At 28.2% G+C, this 27332-nt stretch overlaps 2 protein-coding genes across 4 annotated transcripts; one reads left to right on the top strand and one right to left on the bottom strand.

Annotated features, from left to right (window-relative positions):
- Window positions 1-6849: 6849 nt before the first annotated feature.
- On the top strand, window positions 6850-19170 carry LOC109803314 (putative ABC transporter B family member 8). 2 transcript variants are annotated; one of them, XM_020364834.3, is made up of 9 exons: window positions 6850-7215; window positions 7443-7497; window positions 7900-8078; window positions 8318-8775; window positions 11078-11618; window positions 12341-12520; window positions 13001-14281; window positions 17486-17901; window positions 18536-19170. In XM_020364834.3, exons 1-9 carry the CDS (start codon window positions 6970-6972, stop codon window positions 18891-18893), a joined length of 3714 nt encoding a protein of 1237 aa, XP_020220423.1. In that variant the 5' UTR covers window positions 6850-6969; the 3' UTR covers window positions 18894-19170. The 2 variants fall into 2 exon arrangements, with proteins under 2 accessions (XP_020220423.1, XP_082928378.1); XM_083072252.1 differs by lacking the exon at window positions 7443-7497 and having other exon boundaries at window positions 7083-7215.
- A 4413-nt stretch (window positions 19171-23583) lies between these two features.
- LOC109803256 (pseudo histidine-containing phosphotransfer protein 2) lies at window positions 23584-27315 on the bottom strand. 2 transcript variants are annotated; one of them, XM_020364748.3, is made up of 7 exons: window positions 26647-27315; window positions 26340-26473; window positions 25917-25991; window positions 25728-25799; window positions 25575-25647; window positions 24922-25016; window positions 23584-23973 (listed from the first exon to the last, which is right to left on the bottom strand). In XM_020364748.3, exons 1-6 carry the CDS (start codon window positions 26707-26709, stop codon window positions 24966-24968), a joined length of 468 nt encoding a protein of 155 aa, XP_020220337.1. In that variant the 5' UTR covers window positions 26710-27315; the 3' UTR covers window positions 23584-23973; window positions 24922-24965. The 2 variants fall into 2 exon arrangements, with proteins under 2 accessions (XP_020220337.1, XP_020220336.1); XM_020364747.3 differs by lacking the exon at window positions 24922-25016 and having other exon boundaries at window positions 26647-27308.
- Window positions 27316-27332: the final 17 nt, after the last annotated feature.

Consider the following 27332-nt stretch of genomic DNA (forward strand, 5'->3'; position numbering starts at 1 on the left):
AATGTAAATAAAAATAATTTTTAATAATAAATATTATATCATTATAAAATATGTCATGACTTTTTTTTTTTTTTTTATCCTTCTCTATTAAGCAGGAGTCTAAAATAAGATCTTATAAATAAGATTGTATTAATTTAAGATTTATATATACCTAATTAATTAAGCATTACAAATCCAATATTACTAACTACATAAATAACTCTTATTTAATAATAAGGTTTCTCATATACGTACTATCTATCATTATTGTATTGCCAGTCCTATATTAAGGATATGTGATAGTCTTTTCTGAATTTTTTTTTATGACAATTATTTTATTAAGACAATATATTGAAATCTCAAGTTAATTTGAAGAGAATAAATTTTCAATTCTATATCATTATTTTGTATAATATAATATGATGATATATCGACCTATAACTATAACATTATTTTGAAGTCTTTCTAAATCATATATCACTTTAATAATTTTGAAATATATAAGTAAATTTATGTGTATGATAATTTTATTGTGAGTTAGAGATTATTTATCATTGTATTTTTAATAACTACTAGTAATCAAATCTTGTACTCAAGTATGCACATGATTACCATTTATTAATTTTCAAGTTTGAGTTTCGAATGAGTTATTATAAATTTGTAAATGCATGTACCGGAAATAAGGAAATAAATCTGAACAACATGCAGATATAGCCTTGAAATTAATGTGAATGTTTTTTATTTGTCATGTAATTAATTTCTGGGCAGATCCAAATCAAGCGCAGGCTTTCTTCAAATTAAAGTATGTAATGGTATTTATTTTGAGAATTGTCATGTTAATGAAAAAGATATTATTGTTATATATTGCAGCAAGGTCCCCAAAATATATATATATATATATATATATATATATATATATATAGATATAGATATAGATATAGATATATAGAGAGAGGAGGGATTCAATCATCTCAAGAATAGGTTTACTTAGACATATTCTAGTTAATAATTCATATTCTACATCAAATTTCATTGATTCAATAATTTAATTAAAATTTTATTGTTTTATCAACGTATATTTCATTGTGAGCGAGTAGGCTTTTAAATTTTCAAATTTAAAAAAAAATTGAATGTAATTTGCACAGATAGGATCGCACATTTGGTCACCCGATGCTATGGAGGGTCCCACTTCAATATTCGCTTTGATTCATGTAGCTACTATGGTCACAATTGGCATTTACACACACACGCACACAAACACATATACAATGATCTAAAAATTGTAAAGAATAATCCTAAGTTGTCGATCAAGCAATGTTTATACTCCTTATTATTAAATAGGAGTAACCCAATAATATCAGTAGCAAGCCATCCACTAGCATTTGCCCTACTCCCATGTAAATATGATCATCGTAGTTTAATCACAAAGAAACATGTAAGGGTAAACTCCATTTAAAGGAACATTCATGCAACAGGTATAGAAGTAACGACGACTATTTTGATTACCAACACCAACATGTAAACCAAAATAAGGCAACTCATGGTCTACAAAATATCAACACTACAAAACTCCTCAACATGGCATCCAATACCTCAGAAAGGTAAACAATAATTTCATCAATACACTAACAACCATGTCATTCAATAACAACCAAACAAGAAACATATGAACAACATCAATAATCATCACATCATATGCTTAATACCTCAACTAATGTGTCGTCACACATTCATTTTTGGAGACCTCCTATAATAAGGTGAGTAGTCTAAGTGACTTGATCCTATCGAACTAACCAATCTTTTTACACTTACTAGATCAACAACCAAATTGGGATACCCCTATCAGCATGGTTTCTCAGATGCTACCCTTTAAACTAGGAAGACTAGTTAATATTCTTACTTGAGTAGAACAACTTGTGTGAGGCTACCACAACTTTAACTTGCATAACTAAGTCCTTGTGTAATTAGCCTACCGACTATCTTTCAAATACTACACCCTTTCAATACTTAGTTAAGGACTAGGCCCTCGACCTTGTACCTTATTTGGTTGTCACTTTATATATATGTATGTCTTAATCTTGTTCACATACTAATCAACATTGGTCACTTTTATCCAGTGTGTCTCAACCTAGTCCATATATCGCATCAACTAAGGTCTTAGAGGTGACTCAACTTTCTACTTCAAGAGTTAAAACCTACTCAAGAAGAGTTTTCAATGGGGCTCGTATAACACTACACCAATATTCACACAATGGGATATTCAGTTTTCAAAAATAACCTTTCTTAATCTTTCTTTAATTCTAAGTCAATCAACATGTCTAGATGTTTATAACAATCTTAGCAGCAATAGAAGAAGAAGAATATTGAGTGGTTTTATATTAATTATCATTGGAAAAAAATTCAAATAATACTAACTGATAAAGAGCGTATTGAGAAAGTAAGTTAGGAGGCTAATTTAAGTTTGCTTTCAAAATCAAGGAGTGTATTGTATATAAGTTTGCTTTAAGATAGACTATAGTACCATTTAAAAAAAGTATATAAGTTATGAGTGTCAACAAGATTAATAGAAATTTTGATTTATTTATTTTTTTTAATTTCTCTAGAATACTTTTTTTTTTGACTTATTTACAATATTTGTTGTTTCATTAATCGATAGTTGTAAATCAGCCATGTATTTAGATAACTATAGACAAAGTTTCCTTATATAGCTATAAAGATTAATATTTAATGCGACTTATTTATAAATAATTCATAATTTTTTATTGTAAAATTCAATTTAGTAGTTTACAATTTTATAAATTATCTTTTAAATATTACTATAACATATATTTAAAGCAAATAACACTTTTTAGTAGTTTACAATTTTATAAAATTTTATAAATTATCTTTTAAATATTACTATAACATATATTTAAAGAAAATAACACTTTTTAGTAGTTTACAATTTTATAAAATATCTTTTTATGTTATGTGTCAATTTCGTATACATATATTATGTATTTGAAAAAAAAAATTATAAATTAGTGTGATTTAGAGAAGTTTCATATTTCAATCAAAAATCAAATCGTACAGTTTTAGAAATTTAAAAATCAAATCGAACCACAAATTTTGTAATTTTTTAAATAATTTTCTATTTTTTAATCAATTTGTAATGTTTTTATTTGAATTGGCTTGATTGAAGGCATTTTATCAAGATAGCAAGAATGTGATAGAAACTAGTGTACTAATTAATAATATTCCTAAAAAATTCATGCAACTTAAAAATTTCTATAGTAGTGTATAGTTTCTGATTGTGCATAATATTAAACAAATAATCCAAAAGGACAAAGCTTGAGAAGAGATCGTTGTCTGAAAAACAATTGATTTTAATATATGCTTAGACAAGAATAAAGATTAAAGTGGTTTGATTCTTTGATGATCTACACCAAGGAATTGATTTGGTACTACGCATTGAATTAAAGAAGAAAAGACTAAGGAGAGATACGTAAAGCAACAGGAGACATGAGATATATAAAATATACATGGAAAGGGTCAAATTTATATATATTTTATTAAAGAATTTCAATAAGAAATTCAGCAAAATTAAGAAAAACATATCTAGCTGAAAATGGGGAATATATTGAAGTGTTAAAAGCAAGCATATTACAAAACATTTATATTCAAGATAGCTGGTGTTGAACATGTGCCATTTTTCAAAGAGATCGAGATGCTATGTATCTCATGGTGATTACATCATATCTCTAAAAATGATATATTCCTTTCAAACTATTAGAATTCTAATTCTAATTATGGCCAGACAAATCCAGTGAATGTAGGGCTATAAGGATAAAAGAAAAAGTAGATAAATATATATAATGTTTTAAAAATTAATAAAAAAAGATCATATCATCTCTATTATTTATTTATTTTTTGTTGTGTCACAGAGAGAAAAAATTAAAGAGAGGTCCAAAACATACAGCTATAAATATGTTGGAATTATTATGGAATTTGATCTGTTGAAGCAAGCAAATTAGGCATGGCAGCTCATTTATGCAGGAAAAGTGGAATATGCTGTGTGAAGATATCTTCTAAGAAACCACAAATGCAGTACATAGGGACACTCTTATTGATTAAATATCATACATACAATTAATAATGTTGATGATCATATTTTATTTCATCTTTCATGGGGCCTCCTTTTCAAGTTTTTGTAATCTGTGAGATGTACTCTGACAAAGTTGTCTTATATAGTGCCTTTCTTCAATTCTGGCACATGTACTTATTTGTTGATTCTCACTGAGGGCTATTTTTTTCATTTGTTAAACACATGAAAACAGAAATAAATAATATAACATAATGGAAAGTTAATTTCTATGAGTTTTGTTTGTCTTTAATTATTTACTAAAAAATAAATTATGAATTCAAACATTATTGTGTGTGGTGGGAGTGTTAGCATTCCTTTTGTCCAAAAAAAGGAAATATTATATTAAGTTATTAACTGACAATTTTATTTATATATTAATAAAAAACAGACATTCATATATATAATATGTTATATGTACATCGTACATAATATTTATTTGTTTATAGAAAAGATCAAATATATAATAACTATTGTTGGTAATCTACTTCAATATATTAAACATGATTATTTTCTATATTTTTAGGAACTTTTATTTAATAAGAGAATTTGTAAGAATTTTTTTTAACCTTTTTATTTAATTTAATTTTTATTTATTCATAAATATTTATAAATTAAATATTAATATTTTAAAATTAATTACCAATAAATGAATATACATTTTTGTTATAATAAAAATTATATATCTTAAATTAAAATATAATTTATATGTTTCAAAATATTTATATATACTAATTTTAAATATAATTTATACATTTAAACATAATATTTATTATAAATTTTAATTACATAATAAATATATTTGTCCATTTCCCATACTAAAATACTAGTAATATTATTACAGTTATTTTGACGAAAATGATTTTAAGATTTTTTTGTTAGTTTATGATATTTTTAGTTTGACTGAATACGATGGTCTCTCCTTCTCTCTCTCTTTTATTTTTTTTCCTTTTTATATTAATATAGGTATTCTGTTTTTTTTTCTTTCTTTTTCACTCAATTTTTATTTTAAAAAAACTATATTTAGAGGAATTGTTACTTTTTAAGTGCTATAGTTCAAAACCCTACATTTCATTCGGCATATTTACTCTAATTTAACAATTAATTTTTCCAAACATTATTAATTCAATAACTTAACATAAATTCAATTTCCAATTAACATTTTTTTATTAATTTTGAATTTTAAGTAGCTTGTCAACTATTTATAGCTAGTACGTACGTATATGTATGTACAAAAATTAACGAAAATAAATATATGTTACCATATATACACATTAATATAGAGATCATTAAAGACAAACATATAATTAAAGATATAAACTATGAGTTGACTATATAAAGGGGACAGAAGTTACTATTTTAGAATTAAAGATCTCAAATACATCGTATGGCAATTAATAACCTTGTATAGTAGAAATTTTCTCTTATTTTTTTTTATGCCCTCTTCTTCTTCTCTTACTTACAAGTATTATATTTGTAATTAAAATGGGATTTTACTTTATTTATTTTTCGTTAAATAAGGTGTAATTTTTATATTAATATATCCTTAAATATTTTTTTTAAAATTAATGTTATTTTTTTGGTCTTAAAAGAAGATAACGTACACACCCTCCACAATTTAATAAATAATATAAGAGGTAGAAAGATAAAATGAATATATACATTGGTTAATAAATATTTATGCTTTTTTTCACATCCTAACTTTTATTTTATCTTATATATTTTTTTAATCTCTCATTTCTATCTTCACGTACCATTCTATATCTATTATATTTATATCCTTGGAAGGAGATTTTTAATCTCATCATTGTTTCTCCCAAAAGGAAACCTGTGATTTCTGAAAAGAAATATAGCATATTATATTCATATTTTTTTTTTTCTTTTTATTTCTATCTTCTCACTTATATATATATATATATATATATATATATATATATATATATATATATATATATATATATATATATATATGTGTGTGTGTGTGTGTGTGAAAGAGAGTATTAATAACTATTATTCATTAACAAATTAATATGATATTTGATAGACCCGAGAGAAATAGGATCCATGTACAAACAAAATTTTGACCCACATTATATATTATCCACATATAAACCCTAGTAATGTATTATATTAAATATTCAATAAGTTCCTTTTACGGAATGAGACATTATAACATGAAGTGATCATTTATTTATAAAATAAAATAAAAACTGGCAATGACAATAAATCAACAATGGCCAAAGTGACATCAAATTAGAGTACATTTTAATTAATTAATTAAGCTAATAAATAGAATTAAAGAAAGGGTGCGAGCGAGTAATATGATAGCAAATTGGACCTTGTTATATCATCTTTTTTTCGAAACTTGACAAAATTAAACCTATCTCAGACCTATTGAATTTTATAGAATTAAAAAACAAACAAACAAATGAAAGCACAAAATCATCCTAACAACTCTACAATCACACACAACAAGCCTATATATGATGACAATATTTGTGTGCATATCCAATGAAAAAAAATATTAGTTGGTTTCATACCAGATAATTAATTAATTCCAACCTGATCTTTATATAACACATGATTAATTTTTTTTAATAATTTAAATATGTTATATAGACTAAGAGTATAAATACTTAATAATTTTAAATTAATTAATAATTATGAAATATGTCACTCACTCTTTTCGAGTCTTGACAGAAGCTTAGTGTTCACACTCCACTCTTATATAAGCACACTTTGGAAATCAAAATCATTTCATTGTGATGCCCCCAACAAAATTCCTTAGTTCATAACCCCATCTCTCTCTGTCTCTTCTCCTTTTCTTCATATTTGAAAACTTAACAAGGTCTCAAAGTATAGCTAGCAAAATGGGTAAGGATGAGAATGAGGCACAAAAGGTGATGATGGGAAGAAAAGAGAGAGGTTCCACAGGCATGATTTTGAGATATGCTGATTGGATTGACGTGCTGCTCATGTTAATGGGTGCTTTGGGAGCAATAGGAGACGGCATGTCGACAAATGTTTTGTTGCTGTTTGCTAGCCGTATCATGAACAGCTTAGGTTTCAGTGACAACCAACTAAGTAGTAAGACTTACATGGCTGAGGTTGGAAAGGTAAGTTAATTAAAGTTGACTCACTCATTAGATCCTTAATTTCTTCATTTTGTAGACACATATATAGTAGTTCTCACCATCAAACATTTGAGATAGTCTATAAATTAGAAGTATTTTTGAAATTTTATTTTTGATTTTCAATAAAGAAACGTTCAAAAACTTTTCTATGTTTGTATTTAAATAGACTCTTTCTTTCTCTCTCTTTTGATTTGAATTGTAATTTACAGTGCAGCTTATATTTTGTCTACTTGGGATTAGCAGCAATGGTGGTGGCCTTCATGGGTAATCCAAATTCAAACCTTCTTTTACATACTTGCTTCACTTTTTGAGGACAAAGATGTGAAACGTTTTAATAACTAGTATACTGTAATACTACTAATAAGCAACATTTAGCTTTAGCATTAGCATCTAACTAAAGTAGGAATCACTCAGCGAGGCACCCTCAGTTTTCACATGTTAAATTTGGCACACATGTTTGGCCATTTTTGTACATATGAGACCCTAAAAAGTAGTGTTTCATACAAAGAAAATTGGAATTACACTAACCAACAAAATATATATATATCAGTAATAACTTTTCATTTTTGGGTCAGAGTTTTCTCAAAGTTTTGATCCTGAAAAAGAATTACCAAACCATATACATAAATAATTGGAGACTAATCAATAATTGATGCTTAATTGCAGAAGGGTATTGCTGGAGCAAAACAAGTGAGAGGCAGGTGCTGAGAATTCGTTACAAGTACTTAGAAGCTGTCCTAAGACAAGAAGTAGGGTTTTTCGATTCGCAAGAAGCTACCACTTCTGAAATCATCAATAGCATCTCAAAGGACACTTCTCTCATCCAAGAAGTTCTAAGTGAAAAGGTAAATTTCTTTTCTTTACTTTTCTTTCAATGATTTCTTTCATCTTCGTAATTTTATGCCGCTCAAAGTAGTCTGACTTGAACAAAATATCTGTAGTCAAATGAATTCGTAACAAGAAAAATCTTTGTAATTTTATGCAGTTCATGTCACATACTCGCAATTCAATCAACATCTATATTCTACATATTACCAAGTTTCTCACCCTTAATTAATTTTAACCTATGGTTTTGGTATCTCAGGTGCCCCTATTCTTGATGCACTCATCATCATTCATTTCTGGGGTTGCATTTGCCACGTATTTCTCTTGGAGGCTGGCTTTAGTAGCATTTCCAACCCTCCTTTTGCTTATTATCCCTGGGATGATCTATGGCAAGTACCTTATCTACTTGTCAAAATCATCTGTGAAAGAATATGGCAAAGCAAACTCCATAGTGGAACAGGCACTAAGCTCCATCAAAACTGTTTATTCATTCACTGCTGAGAAGAGAATCATAGGGAGATATTCAGACATATTGTGCAAAACTTCAAGGCTTGGAATCAAACAAGGCATAGCTAAGGGTCTTGCTGTGGGAAGCACAGGTCTCTCTTTTGCAATATGGGCTTTCATTGCTTGGTACGGAAGCCGTTTGGTTATGTACAAAGGTGAAAGTGGTGGAAGGATCTATGCCTCAGGAATTTCCTTCATAATGTGTGGACTGTAAGTACCTTCTTTCACTATCTGTTTTTTTTTTTTTTTTTTTTTGTCTCTCATATATAATTTATACATTGTTTTAAAACTGAGTAATATACACTCCTAAAAAATTTCTTTCACAAACATTATTATTTTAGATCTTTTTCATTGAACTTTAATTTCCAATCTAATTCTATAAAGCCTAACTTTAATCTGTGAAATTTTATAAACTTATGCTATATTTTGGTGTCTATCATTACAAAATGTCATTTATTTTAATTATATTTCAATTAATGTACTACTATTGAAAAGTAAAGTGAATGCCTTATATTTTATTTAAAAAATAGAATGAAGGACATTTTATAAAATTTGAAATTAAAGTAAAAAAAATTATAATAAAGATAGATATTTATCATTATTTTAGACTCTATAAAGTGAATACGAGTAAAGTATGTAATTTTAATAGTCGATGGGAAAATCGTAATGATTGATATTTTAGCATAATTATGTTTTATTATATATGTGCATGTAATATAGACAGTTCATTTTCTTATCAATAAATTAATAATATTATTTATTTTATCATTTCAAATAATTTGCTAACTTTACACGAGTTAAATAGTATAATTTCAGATATGTCGAGGTTAATTTATTCATTTTCAATCATCTCTTTGAATCAGGTTTAAAATTTACTACATTTTTTTGGCTGATGCAACGTATAGTAGCAGATTGGATCTTGATATGAATTAAAAATTGGGACACCAGAAAGTTCAAATATTAATCTAAAGTTGCATTCTAAATCTTATATCAAGAGTAGGCAACTTGTCATAGCCAGCCATTAATGTCATCATCGTTCTCTTTAGGGAGAGCGAATTAAAAATAATTAGTTTAATTCCATATAACAAACTTTTGTGATATGAACGGAATCAAGTCTCATTCTTAGAAAAGTGTGTTGGTCTTTATCTTTCGCTAATGCGCCAAATATTTTACTACCTCACCGTGATATTTAATTTGAGGACATAATAGTGCCAATCTTCAGTAAAGTATGTAAGACATTCAAATTAATGCCCTTTCTTTATAAAAAAAAAAAAAAAAAAAAGTTACCTCTTAAAAGCATTTGATGAAAAGCAAGACTAGTACGTAGAAAGGAAGGGTCCTACAGTTTTAGTAACAGTACTATAGACTCTCTTATTGCAGCCATATATGTAAGATAGTGTTTTTTACTCGATTTCAAAGATATATTACTAAAACTTAATGTTGAACTAACTGACATGAACTTCAACTGTTACTACTTATTTCTGCTTGAACCTGATTACCATAACTCTATAAATATATGATGAATTCAAGGATCATATGTACAACTCTTAAAATTTCTTTTATTTTAGCAATTCTAATTTGAATTTAATGGTCAATTTTAGTGTAAAAAGTTTAATTTAGATTAATAAAAAATTATTGTTGATTTAACTTTTAATGTACTTATTATAAAAATTAACAAATTTATTATATATTGTGATTTGTGATTGAATGATTGATATGGTATTAATACATAACCTATTTTATCTTCTAATTTTTAGTAAAGTTATGAAAAATCAAGTTTATCATTCTTACTCTTTGATCAAGGTCAACAGTTTCAACTTTATTAATCATACGTAATGTATATTAATGTTTTATGCCGAATAAAATGATTTATATTCCCCATTAAAGTTAATTCTATCTTTTTTCCCTAACAGATCGATCTCTAAAGAGAAATAAATCAAAGTTGGTAGTAAGAGTGTTTGAATTTCTTGCAATCAAGAGTAGTTATAAATGTAACACGGTCTCTCAAAAAAAAAAATGTAGCAGTCATCTCATGAAAATAATTATTCAAATCTTATTAGAAAGTAAAAATGGGTAAATTTCAATTTATTAGTTATGATTTGTTGGAGATCCACAACAAGTGAGATGAACATAATAATGAATACAAGTAGAAAATAATTTTCACCTTACAAATCAATTTCATAAAGTTGAATTATGCTCAAATCCAATTTTTTAAAGATTCATTAGTACTAATCCTAACTATACTTTGTTTTCATACTAATGGCAGATCTCCGATCTTTTAAACTTCATTGATATAAGAAAAATGCATTAAAGATCTTACATTGACTAGTGAGATGACTATAATAATATATATAAAGAAATAATTATTAACTTATAAATTGAATTTACAAGGTTTTATAAGGTTAACTTAGGTTGAAATTTAATTTCTTAATATAGTTCTTCATCATAATATATTTTTCATTTGTGATGTTTTTTTTTTAACTTTGCTAATTGTTGAAATGTAAATATGTAGATCTCTTGGAGTGGTACTTCCTGATTTAAAGTACTTCACAGAAGCATCTGTTGCTGCTTCACGAATATTTGGCATGATTGACAGAATACCATTAATTGATGGTGAAGACACAAAAGGACTTGTGTTAGAACATATTAATGGCAAGCTAGACTTTGAGCATGTGAAATTCACATACCCGTCTCGTCCAGACATGGCTGTGCTCAGTGATTTCAATCTCCAAGTGGAAGCAGGGAAAACGGTTGCTCTAGTTGGTGCAAGTGGGAGTGGCAAGTCCACTGCAATAGCATTGGTGCAAAGATTTTATGATGCAGATGAAGGTGTTGTGAGGGTTGATGGTGTGGACATAAAAAGTCTGCAGTTGAAATGGATGAGAGGAAAAATGGGGCTTGTAAGTCAAGAACATGCAATGTTTGGGACATCCATAAAGGAGAATATTATGTTTGGGAAACCTGATGCTACCATGGATGAAATAGTTGCTGCAGCCTCAGCAGCCAATGCTCATAACTTCATAAGGCAACTTCCTGTTGGTTATGAAACCAAGGTAAATTAGTTTATTATCCAAATAGGGTTTGTGACTCTAGAAGAAAAAAAAAAGAGGCAAATGGATTGAATTTTTTATAAGTTAAAATTAACTTATACAACTTTGTTTTGGAGAAATTAAATGAAAAAAACTTGGATAAAAGTTAAGTGCATTTATAGGAGAAGATCATTTATTTTCTTTTCCTATCACTGTTTGTGGAAAAGTTCGTCTAAATTCTAAACAAAACTTGTGGTTATAAAAGTGATAGAGCTTTGCAACTGGTTAGCTTAATTCCACATACTCAAATTAATAATGTTTGGAACTTTCTGTTTAGATAAATATCTTAATTAGCTCTTAGAAGAAAATAAAAAGTAAATGAGTCAAACTTTTTTTCATAAGTTAAATCAACTTATACACCCTCAGTTTCTGGAGAAGTTAAATGAAAATGTTTCTATAAAAATTAAAGTGCATAAAATTAATTTAATTTACAAGAGAAGTTCAATTTTTTTAAGTATTTATGAAGAAATTAATCCAAACATGATTATCTCATTATTTGTCAGGACTAAGTGTGTGTTTGGATAAGATAAAATGTTATGATTAGAAGATTTTAATAAAGGATAAAAGCTAAGAAATAATTTTAGCACCACCCTTAGATGCTTAATAAGCTACACATAAAAGTTTTGATTCTACATTTTACACCATTAAGAAAATATGCAGCTACTAACCTGATCGAGTGAAACTAGATTGGAGAAAGAGGGGCACTTCTTTCAGGTGGACAGAAGCAAAGAATAGCCATTGCAAGAGCCATCATAAAGAATCCTGTAATTCTCCTACTTGATGAAGCAACTAGTGCTCTTGACTCTGAATCAGAATTACTGGTTCAGAATGCCCTTGATCAAGCTTCCATGGGGAGAACTACATTGGTAAGTGCAATCATCCATTTGATACAAACCAATAACTTAATAAAACTATGCTACTCTATACCTAAACTACTTTAGTTCACTCATCAATTTTATTAAAAGGCAAAAGACATGCTTTCAAATGTTGATATAGTATTATATCAAGCTCTGGTTAGATAAACTCTTCCGTAAGCACTTTTAGAAAAATAAAATAAGAAAAAAATAAAAAAGTTTGTCTGAAAATTAAATTTAGCTTATACATAAGTGATTTGAAAAGCTTTCTCAAATTAGTTTCTTTATTTTTACAACTGATGCATACAGTTTGAACTAATTTTAGCAAATTCAGAAGCTAATATCATTCGTCTTTCTAACTTTTTTTTTTTAAAAGTACTTACGGAAAAGTTTATTGAGACATACCTTTAGTATAATTATCACAATGATTGAGTGAACATTTGACCAAATCTTTTGCACCTCCCTTGTATAACACCTACTGAACTTGATCAGGTTGTTGCTCATAAGCTATCAACAATTCGAAATGCAGACCTCATAGCAGTAGTCAGTGGTGGTCGAATCATTGAAACTGGCACACACAATGAACTCATCAACCGTCCAAATGGCCACTATGCAAAACTGGCAAAACTACAAACACAATTGAGCATGGATGACCAAGATCAAAATCAAGAACTTGGTGCACTTTCTGCAGCAAGAAGCAGTGCAGGTAGACCAAGCACAGCCAGGTCAAGCCCTGCCATATTTCCAAAGTCACCATTGCCTGATGAAACCACCCCAACACAAGTTTCTCGCTCTCCACCTTCTTTCACAAGGCTTCTCTCTCTGAATGCTCCTGAATGGAAACAAGGCCTAATTGGAACCCTCTCAGCCATTGCCTTTGGCTCAGTTCAACCAATATATGCTTTAACCATTGGGGGCATGATTTCTGCTTTTTTTGCTGAAAGCCATCAAGAAATGAGGCACAGAATCAGGACTTATTCTTTCATTTTCTGTTCCCTATCCCTTGCTTCTATGATCCTCAACCTCTTGCAACACTACAATTTTGCTTACATGGGAGCCAAGTTGACTAAAAGGATAAGACTGCGCATGCTGGAGAATATCTTGACCTTTGAAACTGCTTGGTTTGATGAGGAACAAAACTCCAGTGGAGCATTGTGCTCAAGGTTAAGCAATGAGGCTTCCATGGTTAAGTCCCTTGTAGCAGATAGACTCTCTTTGCTAGTTCAAACAACTTCTGCTGTCACCATTGCAATGATCATAGGCCTTGCAGTGGCTTGGAAGCTTGCACTTGTAATGATAGCAGTGCAGCCACTCACAATCCTTTGCTTTTACACAAGAAAAGTGTTGCTCTCCACACTCTCAACCAAGTTTGTTAAGGCACAGAATCAAAGCACACAAATTGCGGTGGAAGCAGTTTATAATCACAGAATTGTGACCTCATTCGGGAGCATTCCAAAAGTGCTGAGGCTATTTGATGAGGCTCAAGAGGCACCAAGGAAGGAGGCAAGGAAGAAGTCTTGGCTAGCTGGCATAGGAATGGGGTCTGCTCAGTGCCTAACTTTCATGTCATGGGCTTTGGATTTCTGGTATGGTGGAACTTTGGTGGAAAAGAGAGAAATATCAGCTGGGGATGTGTTCAAAACATTTTTTGTGTTGGTGAGCACTGGCAAGGTCATAGCTGAGGCTGGAAGCATGACTTCTGACCTTGCCAAGAGCTCAACAGCAGTGGCATCTGTGTTTGAAATTCTTGACCGGAAATCACTAATTCCCAAGGTATGTATGTAGTTTTATGTTTGAAATTTTTTGTGTTATGTATGCAGAACAAAATTTAGTAATGTTCAAATTCTCCGTTCCCTTATGTTTGTGGTATTCCATTTGCCCATTTGCCCCATTAAACCATGTCTTATGCATTAGAGTCTTGCTATCTAGTATTTATAATTCAGTATTCTTGCATTTGTGAATCGTGATTATACAAGTGGGGCTCCTTTTGAGTTCAAGAGACTATGCACAAATCTTTGTTTATTAAGGGTGTGTTTTGGACACGCGTTACAAATGCCGAAATCACGTCAATTTGGTAAAAAAAAGTGGAAGCTATAACTGATAGCTTCTGTGCAGACACAAAAAACCATGGTATATGTTGGAATTCAAGAAGAATTAGAAGGCTTAAACTCATATATTTTATTCATACTTGTAACCTTTTAAATACATAATTGAAAGTTGATACAAATTCTGCTCATAAACATAAAATTAAATGACAAATATAAATATTCATAAAAGTGTAACAGCACCTTTAATTCCTATAATTAAAAAATCATAACCGTAGAAATTCTAATAATGCTCCATTAATATGAAATAAACTCAAATAATAGATGCTGATTCAGATTCTCAACACTCCTCCTTGAATCAGTAGCTATTAACTCGAAGTTTCCCTCTCAAGTTCTCAAACTTTCCTTTTGGAAGTGCCTTTGTGAAGATGTCTGCCAATTGATCTTCTGTTATTCAATCTAACTCTTCCTGTCTTTGAATACCATTTATTGGAATTTGTCATATCAAATACATCTTGCTTAAAAGTGTGACCAAATCTTTCATGCCAAACATTACTCTTATCAATTTTAGCAATAAAATCATGATCTTCAATCAAATCAAATTTCAAATAAAAACCGTTTTTGGTCATCTCAATCTTTGCAATCTCTAAATCATGTTCATCCATGATAAAACAATAATTCTCTTTAAAAGAGACTCCATAACCATTCCTTAGCATTTGTGGAACACTAAGAACATTTTGATCCAATTTTGGAATGTAGAGAACATCTTTAACAATTATCATACCTTTCTTGGTTGCAATAGAAATTGTACCTTTTCCATTGGCTTGTACAATTTCACCATTTCCCATCTTGACTTTTGGCTTAATTGATTTGTCAATGGAGGTAAAAAATGATAAATATTTAGTCATGTGACTAGTGCAACCACTGTCAATGAGCCAAGTATTCAATTCATGTGAATTGAATTCTTGAGATGCCATAAATAAATACTCATCTTCATCATCATTTTTTTCTTCAACCACATTTGCCTGTTTTTCTAGTTGTTGTTTAGGCTGATTCTTCTTTAATCTGCAATACTTTTCATTATGACCATTTTTATTGCAAAAATTACAGTGAAAAAGTGGTTTATCTTTAAACCAACAATCTTCTTTAGAATGGTTGGTTCTTTGACAATGAAAACAAGGCAAAAAATTTCCTTTTCTCGAAGAACCTTCATCTTTTCCTTTGTTCTTATTGAAAGTTCGTGACTTTCTAAAATTCCTTCCATTGTGCTTTGCTCGAAAGGCACCTTCAACAGCTTCATCACTTCTAATGGATTTGCTCTTGTGCGTGAAGTTTGCTGGTCAATTCAGTAATTGTGAGAGTTTGCAAATCACAAGACTCTTCAATTGCAGAAATCTTGGCTTCAAATCTTTCAGGCACCGAAACCATGATTTTCTCGACAACCTTTTGATCTATAAATGAAAATGATGTTTCACCAAGAAGTCGCATTTGGTTCACAACATCCATTAATCTGCCAGAATAATCTTTGACAGATTCATTATCCTTCATCTTCATCAATTCAAATTCTCTCTTCAATGTGAGAAGTCTAATAGATTTGACTCTGCTATTGCCTTCAAATTCATCTTGAATCTTGTCTCACACCTGTTTAGGTGTTTCCAAATCCATGATTTTAGTAAAAATATGATCTGCAAGTCCTGCATGTAGACAAGTGATGGTTTTATCTTTCTTCAGCTTCTCCTCCTCATAAGCTTTGATTTGTGCAATGGTTGGATTTTCTCTCAATGGTGGTGGATCAGCTTCAGAAATTACAACATTCCATAAGCCTTGAGATCTTAAAACAAATTTCATCTTGACGGCCCAAATATGATAATTTTCACCATTAAACATTGGAATTGCAGGTGTATTGGTGGAAGTAGACATCCTTGCACCAAAAATTGTTTAAACAATAAATCACTCAATTTTGTGTTTGCACTCAACCTCAATGTGTTTAGCGCTCAATAAACTTTTCCTCACAGCCCGTAAGAAGCAAGCTCTGATACCACTTGTTGGAATTCAAGAAGAATTAGAAGGCTTAAACTCATATATTTTATTCATACTTGTAACCTTTTAAATACATAATTGAAAGTTGATACAAATTCTGCTCATAAACATAAAATTAAATGACAAATATAAATACTCATAAAAGTGTTACAGCACCTATAATTCCTATAATTAAAAAATCATAACCGTAGAAATTCTAATAATGCTCCATTAATATGAAATAAACTCAAATAATAGATGCTGATTCAGATTCTCAACAGTATAGACGTGTGACCAAACACACTGTAAGTCCATATATAGAGGGCCAACTATTTAGTAATGCAATGTACAAAAATTACATGCAGTTCCTTGGATGCATTGGTGTTCTTTGCCGATTAAAATTTGAGTATCACCTAACCTATGTTGATCTTTAATGCAAACTTTTGCTATGCAAATTATAATGTGATGCTCTAATTTTAATTCGAAAACAACACTTAAAATGTCTAAGAAATTGAAATCTAAGTTTTTTCCTAATTTGGTGCATAGTCAACATGTCCAGGTTCCTGCAGTCACTATACTATAGTATTAGGGTCAAGAGGAAAAAAGTGGTCAACCAATGATACTATATTTTTATTGTTCAGTAATGTTATCTGCATATCGGGAGTTCACACACATCTCCACATGGATACAATATTATCCATTTTGAACTTAAACATTAATGGATTTAGTTTTGGTCATCACTTAAAAATTTCATACCAATGGATATATTCATATGCTTGTAAACCAACATTCTTTCTCTTATTCTAACAATGTTGTATTTTGTTTGTACTCCAACAAGCTCTGCATCCCTATCATTGACACGTTACTCAACTTTTACCTATGAATTGACATGATTTTTTTTTTTTGGGGTTAGACTGGAGATAACACTAACGGCCTTAAGTTGGAAAAGATGAATGGAAAGATAGAGTTGAAGAATGTTGATTTTGCCTATCCAAGCAGGGCAGGGACCCCAATATTGCGCAAGTTTTGCTTGGAGGTGAAGCCAGGAAAAAGTGTTGGTTTGGTTGGAAAAAGTGGATGTGGAAAATCAACAGTGATTGCCTTAATTCAAAGATTCTATGATGTTGAGAGAGGTTCAGTTAAAGTGGATAATATAGACATAAGGGAATTAGACATTCACTGGTACAGGCAACACACGGCACTGGTTAGCCAAGAACCTGTGATATATTCTGGCAGCATACGTGACAACATTTTGTATGGTAAGCAAGATGCAGCAGAGGACGAAGTAGTTGAGGCTGCAAAAGCTGCCAATGCTCACGAGTTCATATCGTAAGTTTTAACTTCCACTCTCACATGAAAAAATTAAGAACAAAACTTAAATACAGCTCCATAAGTATGATTGATACTGTTCTCAAATCAGAAAACAAAGTTTTACTTCAGTAATATTCTAATTGTAATTAAAAAATAACACCAACACTACCTATGGTATTGTGCTTAAGTTTTATCCAAAAATAATCAACTCAAATTGACTTGGAAAATGGCAACCTGGCATTGTGCTCAATTTCTCATGCATGGCATTCAAGTTTGGCCTCTAATAAGCTTTCATGAATCACTTGATTTTGAAATCAAGAACCAATATCTTTTCAGGACTTCATGCAAGATGTGTTAAAACATAAATTCTCTTTCTTACAGTACAAGTAGAGATCACAAGTTCAATCTCTAATAAGTGTTCTCATTTAGTGTCTGAAAGTGTCTCGAAGAGGATTGTCTTTAAAGGAGGATACACGTGGGGAACAAAATAACTTAATTCAATATGTTTTTGAGCCAAGTTCATGAAAAAACTATCATACAATAAGAACTTATTTAATAAGTACTTAACTATTGTTGAATTAGAAATTGAGTGTGTAGAGTTGCAAGACTAATTATCATTTAAAGAAGTGCATTTTTCTTTTTGGTAATGTAGGTCACTGAAAGATGGATATGAAACTGAATGTGGAGAAAGGGGGGTGCAGCTATCAGGAGGGCAAAAGCAGCGAATAGCAATTGCAAGGGCCATAATTCGCAACCCAAAGATACTACTTCTGGATGAGGCAACAAGTGCCCTAGATGTGCAATCAGAACAAGTTGTGCAAGAAGCACTTGATAGGACTATGGTAGGAAGAACCACCCTTGTTGTGGCACATAGACTTAACACCATCAAAGAGCTTGATTCAATTGCTTATGTGTCAGAGGGCAAGGTCCTTGAGCAAGGAACCTACGCCCAGCTTAGGCACAAGAGAGGTGCATTCTTCAACCTTTCTAGCCATCAAGTCCAAACTTAGGTAATGTAAATTATTATTATTATTATCATGTACAAATTTGAGTAGCATTGTGACTTGTGAGCATGGTTGGTCATTGCTAAAGCCCATCTAAGGTGAAATGGGTTTGAGGCCGTTTTTGGTCCAACCATATATAGATAAAGAGTCACTCCATTAAGGGCCCATATAATATATCCAAATGGGCTGGTTCAAGTGTTGTATAAGGACCCAAGCTCAATATGAAATGTGCTATGCATGTAATCCTAATGCCGAATATAATAAAAACAAACTTTTTGGAAAATTTCTTATTGTAGAATGCTGTAGCTCCTGCATGTTGTTGTTGCTTTGCATTATTTTGACTTTTATTTCTTATTGTACTTTATGTATATGAGTTAATTTGAATTTATGTAAAGTATTAAATAATATTAAAATTTTGTATAAGAATTTTTAATTTTAACGTTTGAATCATTAAAATTTAATATATCTTAAATTATTGAATAAAATAATTCCTTTAAACTTGATTTTCATTTCTCACCCTATATGTATATATAAATATTTATTTTTGAAAATTTAACTTTGACTAGTGATATAAAAAAGTAATGTATGTAAGTAGTAGTTATCTCCTCGTAATTAAGTTTTTTATATTGAATTGGACTTAAAGTCTCAATGATGTATATTATGTTATTGATCATTATTGGATCTATTGACTCATTGTCAAAATTTTCACAAATATATTGTTATGCAAATTTTATCCTTAAGATATTCAATTCTTAGACCAAAATTAAGCTCAAACTCATAATTTAAGAACTTGTTTAAGATAGTTACAAAATTAAATTATTTTAATAATTATTTATTAAAATAACTATTTATCAATTATTGGTATAATCATTGATTATAATTAGAATTAGTTTTTTGTGTAAATTTCCTTAAAAGTAAATTTAAGATAATTGATTTGATTTGAATAAAATGAAAAGTCTACTTTTACATAGTAAATTTCAAAAAAAAAATGTATGTAATTATTTATTTGTATTAATAACATCAATTACATTAAAATGTACTTTTAGTTACAATAATATCAAATTCATAAATTTGGTTTCTCAATTTTTAATTTTATAATTTTAATCCTTCAATTTTATAAAATATACAATTTTGATCCTTCACTATATGTTCATTAATTAATTGTTAAAATTATAATGTTTATCATAACCAAATATTAGTTAAATGAAAAAATAATAATTATTTAATAATATTTTAACTAAATTACACTTTTAATTTGTAGTTTTATCTCATTTTATAACTTTTATTAGATTAAAGAAAAATTAAAAATGAAATTTAGCTTAAATATTAATTGTTATGTTAGGTATTTAAATCTAGATTATGACTAATATTACGATTTTAACGATAAACAGTTAAACATTTGATAGAGTAATGAAATTTACATTTATAAAATTAAGGAACTAAAATTATATAAATAAAAATAAAGAAATTAAAATTACATATTTAATATTATAGGGAACCAAAAATATAATTATCTTATTATTTAAATATTTATTTTCATATTTTGTCATATTTTTTTGTTATTATAAGTTAAATAATAATAATAATAATAATAATAATAATAATAACTTGTGAGATAGAAAAGAAAATATAACTAAAGAGAATTTAGTGACACTTTTTTGAATATTTATTTCTTTCATATTTTGTCATAATTTTTTTTATTATAAATTTAAGTAAATATATGATCTTAATATTTTTCGTTTTGATAAGCCAGAGGTTGGTGAATGGTGAGCACTCACATCTTAATATTTGGGACACGTTTTCCCCCACACCTCTCTTTTTTTCTTTTGCTATAAAGAAATCTCTCTTACTCTCTTTTTTTATTCACCTTTGATTCAATCAACACTAACGCATAACATAACAACACACTTTTTTTCTTTTTTTAAATGCATATTATCTCTTTCATAAGCAGTTACGATAACTTGCATACAGATTAATTATTTTAATATTTAATATAAAAAATAATAACTTTTATTATATTATTGTTAACCAAAGTCTATATTTATTTTGCTTGGTGTTTACTAAGCTCTCATAAGGAGGTATATTAAATTGATGATCACTAATAGAAGTCTTTATTAACTTTTTTACTGTTCAATTTCATTAACCACGATTTTTATTATCTTATTATTATTTAGACTATTTTTCTTGGAATGACACTTACATTAAAGAGATCAAGAACATAAGATAAAAAGGCTCAAACATCTTTCATAAGATTAAAGTGATGTACATAAATTATTTTAAGGTTAAAATATGATTTTAATCTCTCTAAAAAATTTAAATTTAGTTTAGTCTTTATAAAAACAATCCTATTTTAATGCTTCTAATTTAAAAATTTACTACTTTTGATCTAAAGTAATTTAAAATTCACTCATGCACCTTCTAACAAACAATGATATGATTAAGAAGTTATTATTAATTATAAATCATCAAGAACGTTCATATTATTACAATGATTTATCGATTTTTGTATCTTATTTTGGGACACAAGAAACACCTACTAAAAAGCAAACTTGGAAATTGAAATACAAATGGTTCATCCAAGTAAATTCTGTTTAGTTTTTAAGTAATATATTATTTAATTTGTCAAATCTTATTTTATACTTTAACTTAAGCGAAGTTAAATACTTATGGATGCAAGTAAATATGTGTAAAATACATATTAATCCTTGATCGTTAATTTTAAAATATTGTATGATATTTTATTTTATTAATTTAAATTGATAAATAATTATAAAAATATTTAATATATTAATTTGAAACAAAATATTATATGATTTTAAAAATTTATAAATTTAATTTATGTATTAACAACTATAATAACTTTTAATTTAACATAAATTTTACCTCTCATATATATATATATATATATATATGAATGAATAATATACTATACATGTAAGTTTTTCTTAGATTTTTTCATTCAAACTAGAAAACATCGATCGTTAATATTTTTATTACAATCTCAATAATATATAGATTAAAAATTATTAATATATTTTTCTCCAAAAAATATATTGTTCGCACAATTTAAATCCATTCAAATATTTTCTATATATTTAATTATTAATCATCGCTTAAAATTATTGAAATTTTTAGATCTTTTGTCAATATTGATTACCCATTTATATATGAGATACACTATGCCACAAACATATAATTCTAATATTAAATGTAATACTAACACTGCAAATAACTAATCTATTATTCTTTTTCCTATTTGTTTAAGAAAATAATTTGGCTTTAATTTAGGAGAGGATAGTTTGTTATTGCCTATGCTCAGTTGGGACAAAATCATTATTTGTGCAACTTTGGGTGAGAGTAGTAGGGACTAGAAAGCAAATTAAGTAGAAAAAGAAATATGTGATTATTTCATTTTATTTCAAAGTTAACATATGTCGTTGGATTTAGGAGGTTCAAACGAATAATTACAGAGTAACAAATGCTTTAAATATATTGATTTGTTGGTATAATTAGAAGATTTAATACTCAGTTATTTTACTTAATTTTTTGGTAAAAATATAAAATAATTACAAAAATATCACAATAAGTATCTACTCATTTATTTAACATGGTTTTTAAGGAAAAGTATATTTAGAATCTTATTTTAATGAATTGATAAATTAGTTACAGTCACGTTATTTTTTTGGGTAAAGAATCACAAATTTATTAATTATAGGTTTTATTAATGTATATGTTTAATACTTTTTATCTTAAAATTAAATATTGAAAGTTTGAATAATTAGGTTGAATAAGTAGTTTTTCTTATTCTTTAATTATGTTCTTACTACTCATGTCTCATGTTCACAAACTCTTTTATAATCAACAAAAATTTCAACTATTTTACTTCTTTAAATTAAAGTCTTAGTCTTTATTATATCATCAACAAAAATTTGAATTATTTAATTTTTTTAAATTAAGGTCTTCGACTTAATTTATCAAATTTAGTCAAAATCAATCTAATGTATTGTCTTTATTATTATATCGATAAAATATCTTCTTTTTTGTTACAAAGATGACAAAATGCAAGTAAGTTAAAATTCTACAAGGAAATTAGGAAATAAATATTTTATTTTTATTTAAAAATCTATATTTTTTTCTCTTTCTATTTTATTACTCTTCCATCTCTATTATTTCTAAACTCTCGTCTTTATTATATTGATCAAAATACTTTTTTTTTGTTACAAATTAAACGTGGGACAATTAAAATCCAACTAACTTAAAATTCTACAAGGAAATTAGGAAATAAGTTATTTTATTTTTATTAAAAATTATATAATACTTTTTATAATATATTTCTCTCTCGCTATTTTACTACACTTGTCTCTCTTATCTTTTTTATTTCTATATATTATAGATAATATAATAACAAACAAACAAAAATAGCATTTCTTCTAATAAAATAGTAATTCTTGATTAATGTGCCATACATTAATAAATAACTTCCCCCAAATTAAACTATATATGAACGCTAACAGGTCTAGCATGGAATTTTTTTTTATCCATAATTTTGATCAATTTCTATATGACACATAATCAGATTTTATAAATTCTTTAACATAAAAATTAATAAATAAAAAATCAACTACATGTTAACATATATGAAAATTAGCCAAAACTATATAAATATGTATATAGTTTGATATCATATAATAATTTATTGTCTAGAATGATAAGACTAGTATTCATTGACTTCATTTTTTTAACATATATCACAGACCTATAACATTACGTATACATACGTGTACAACGAATTGAAAAGAACATACATAGGCACTGGGAATTGTACACCATATGATCATATGAGCACAACGAAGGACCCTATATATAGTTTTTGTTTAGAGTTACGTACACAAGACAAATACATTAATCATTAATGTACTGAGTACATTAAAAATCACAAGCAAAAGTTTATACTAAATCTAATCTAAGTTGGTGGCTGAGGACCATGCATGCATGCCTCACCAACCACCCCTTGCACTTCTATAAAACTTCATTTGGGATCTTGGGACTGGGGATTCTCCACTTCACCATTTACTTGTTCCAGCAACTGCAACAAATTATATAAATTAACACAGAAAAATTTAGTTGATCTCATATAGAGAAACATTATTTTGTGTTTTGTAAGTCTATGGAAATCTTTATAATTGTTGTGTTGAAAATATTATCTGTTTTAGCTCTCACAATTTTGTTTTTGAAAAAGTGTTTTGATAAATTAAGAAAAAAAAATATTTATAAACTAAAGTTATCCTATTAACTTTAACTTGTTGAGTCGTAATAATTTTATTTTTGAAAAAACGTTTTGGTAAATTAAAGAAAAAAATATTTATAAATTATTCTTAACTTCAATTTCTAAACGATCCAAGTAAGATTTTTAAGTATATCAAAATACTTTATATTATATATTATTAAATCAAAGGTCTTAAGCTCAGAAAAATTAATTTTGTAATGCACTTTTTTTATAGGTTTTTTTTTATTATTATTTATAATAAGAACCAGCTAACTTTAATAACTTTCAAGAAAAAAAAATCTAGGACAGTGAAGTTTTAGTTTCTTTTTTAAACAAAGAACTTAGTAAGGTATATGCTAGTGGTCCAAATACATTGCTTTATGCTTAACGACCAATTCAAAAACAGGAAAGATGCTGGCCACATAAAGTGCTAGATAATTACTATTATCAATCAATTAATTACACTCTCATTTAATATTGGTAGGCGAACTTTTAATAAATACTACAATTTACCTAACATACATTTAATGGAGGAAAAATCATTGAAAAAAAAGTAGTCCTAAATGTGTATCGGTTCAGTTATATATATGTACTGTTGTTTGCCGTTGTCATTCGTTCTAACTGTATAATAATGAATATTCCTTGCATCACGGAAATTTTTAATTATATTATTAAAATGTTTAAATGTAAAAATAATAATGCATATTTTATTATTTTTATTATTGATCAAGTATACACATAATTATGAGGCTGCAATGTTATTCTTACGAGTTTCCTTGCAATTGTTTCGACACGCAATTATGGTGTGAAGTTCAATCACAATAAATTTGCATGAAGCCACAATATCCTCTTATTTCTTTCTTCTGTCAAAATTAAACAAAGATTCAAATTTCAATATTCTATTTTAATAGATGTGTCTTGCAAGATGTTGGGGGAGGGGGAAGTGAAGCAATTAATGGTTGATGGTTTAGGTCAAAAAAGAAAGTGTGGTGTGAAAAATATTGTAAACAGGAGAAAATTCAATTGATTTTATAATTATAGTATCTTTTTATGTTCAGTGCAAAAAATATTATAATTTTATGTTACAATAACCGCAATCTGTATCACAAGAGCCTTTATAATTGCAACTGTTGTGATGCTTATAGTTACTTTTATTAACTCACCATTATCAGGTACATATATATATTGAAAGACAATAAGTTAAATTTAAAATTCAAAATTGGATGAAGAATATTATCTACTTGACATGTTTTATTCATATATTTTTCAAATGATAATAAAAATAAAAGAATCTAAAAGTAAACTTCTAATGCTACTTTTCATTTTACACATTAAATGGTAGAAAAAAACTTTTTTTTTTATAGCTCTCTAAAGCTTATCCTTTGGAAAATCCTCATTGCTTAATGTGTAATGCGCGATACCTTAAAGTAAGGCTCAACTTTCACCCTAAGATTTGCATTCTCCATCTTCACCTGCTCAAAAGCATCCATGATCCTGCAAAATTCATGACTTTTTAGTCAGCATATTGCAATTTTATTTGGCTATAGAAGGAAACAAGAGTTTATAACAATCACCCTTCCATGTTCTCTTCTTCGAAAAATTGTATCATCTTATTGACTCCGTTCAAAATCTTGAGAGCACCAATGCTGAAAAAAATAAGAAAATATTTCTCATGTGCTTGATATTATGAAACCAAAGAAAACCTATTTTTGAGATCCTCGATCAATTGGGGTCTTGGTGATGGAGAAGAAAAGTAGGTTTACCTTAACACACTTCCCTTGAGTCGATGAAGAAACCTAATCAAGTCTTCCCTTTGCTTTCCATCAATTTCTTGTCCACTATGTAAATGAACAATCCATCAATAACAGAAAATTAATATTAGAGATGTAAAATCTATTTGAATACAAAGTTAAAAATATTTTTAAAAAATTCTCAAATAACGTATTTCAAATTAATAAGCTCGTAGAATACTATTAAACATGCTAAAATTGTTATGAACACATTCTAATTCATAGATATAAGATGCTAGTATTATTAGAATTGACTATATAAGCCCCAATAGGCACCATGGATACTAACAATTAATTTTCATGTATAGAGACTTTGTTTATTAGAAATTTCAATTGAAATACTAAGATATATAACAATTTTCCACTAACTTATATTTATGCACTTAAATTACTCACAGATTTTGCTCAATCTCAGCAAATTGTCTAGTCATATCCGTGAAAAACAAACAAAAGACATCCCTAACAAAGTTCATATCGTCACTGTCTTGTAGCATCTCAAGCTGTTGAAACTGGGTTGGAATCAGATATCCCTGAAACAATATATTTGCATCAATTAATTGAATAAGTCTTATTATCTGTTATTTGTGACTTGATAGAAAGAACTTACAACCCAAATAATACTATAAAAAAAATTATCATATGAAAAAAAAATGAATTAAAAGAACCACATGACATATTATGTTTGAGAAAAGAAAAGAAAAACCTCATCGAAGAATGATTGTTTCATCACTACAATTTTGTTGTGCGTCTCATCGGAACTCTCCATTATTGTCTCAATTGCAGAAAACAAAGTTTCAACTCTCAATTTCAATAATATCACAGTGGTTGAGTAACATAGCAAAATTTATAGCTAGAGAAAGTAAACTATAGCTAGGGGCATGTCGTGTATGGGCGTGCATTAATTGTTAGCAAGAAAAAAAGTTCAAAAAAATCTAAGCAAGATGATAGTTAGTTGTAATAGATCCGGTGCATATAATTATTATAATCCTGTTGATGGAATATAAAGAATTATTGAGTGCAATATTTACAAGGTTTGAACTTTTATGAATCTGCCTAAAATGTTCAATTTGCTAAATCATAAAATATATTTGTCATTAAGAGACCATCGTGTGTATAAGCTTTTACGGAAAGCCGCGGCACGCTACTATGAAAAACCACCAAGTGAAAAATACCTATACAAATAATTTTCTCTAGATCATAAATTTAAGATTTTCCCAATTTTGTTTTAGTCAAGCCCCTAAAGCAAATGTGAAATTCGAAACAAAATATTTCTTGAAAATGTGTATCTTCCCGTTATAGTAGCAAATTTAATGCAAATATATTAAATTCTAATGTGTTTAGAGGATTAAGTAGAGGTTAATAATAGTTTAGTACTATGAATAATTGCCC

The sequence above is a fragment of the Cajanus cajan genome, chromosome 1 (genome assembly GCF_000230855.2).
Source record: "Cajanus cajan strain Asha chromosome 1, NIPB_CcT2T_4, whole genome shotgun sequence".
NCBI lineage: Eukaryota > Viridiplantae > Streptophyta > Magnoliopsida > Fabales > Fabaceae > Cajanus > Cajanus cajan.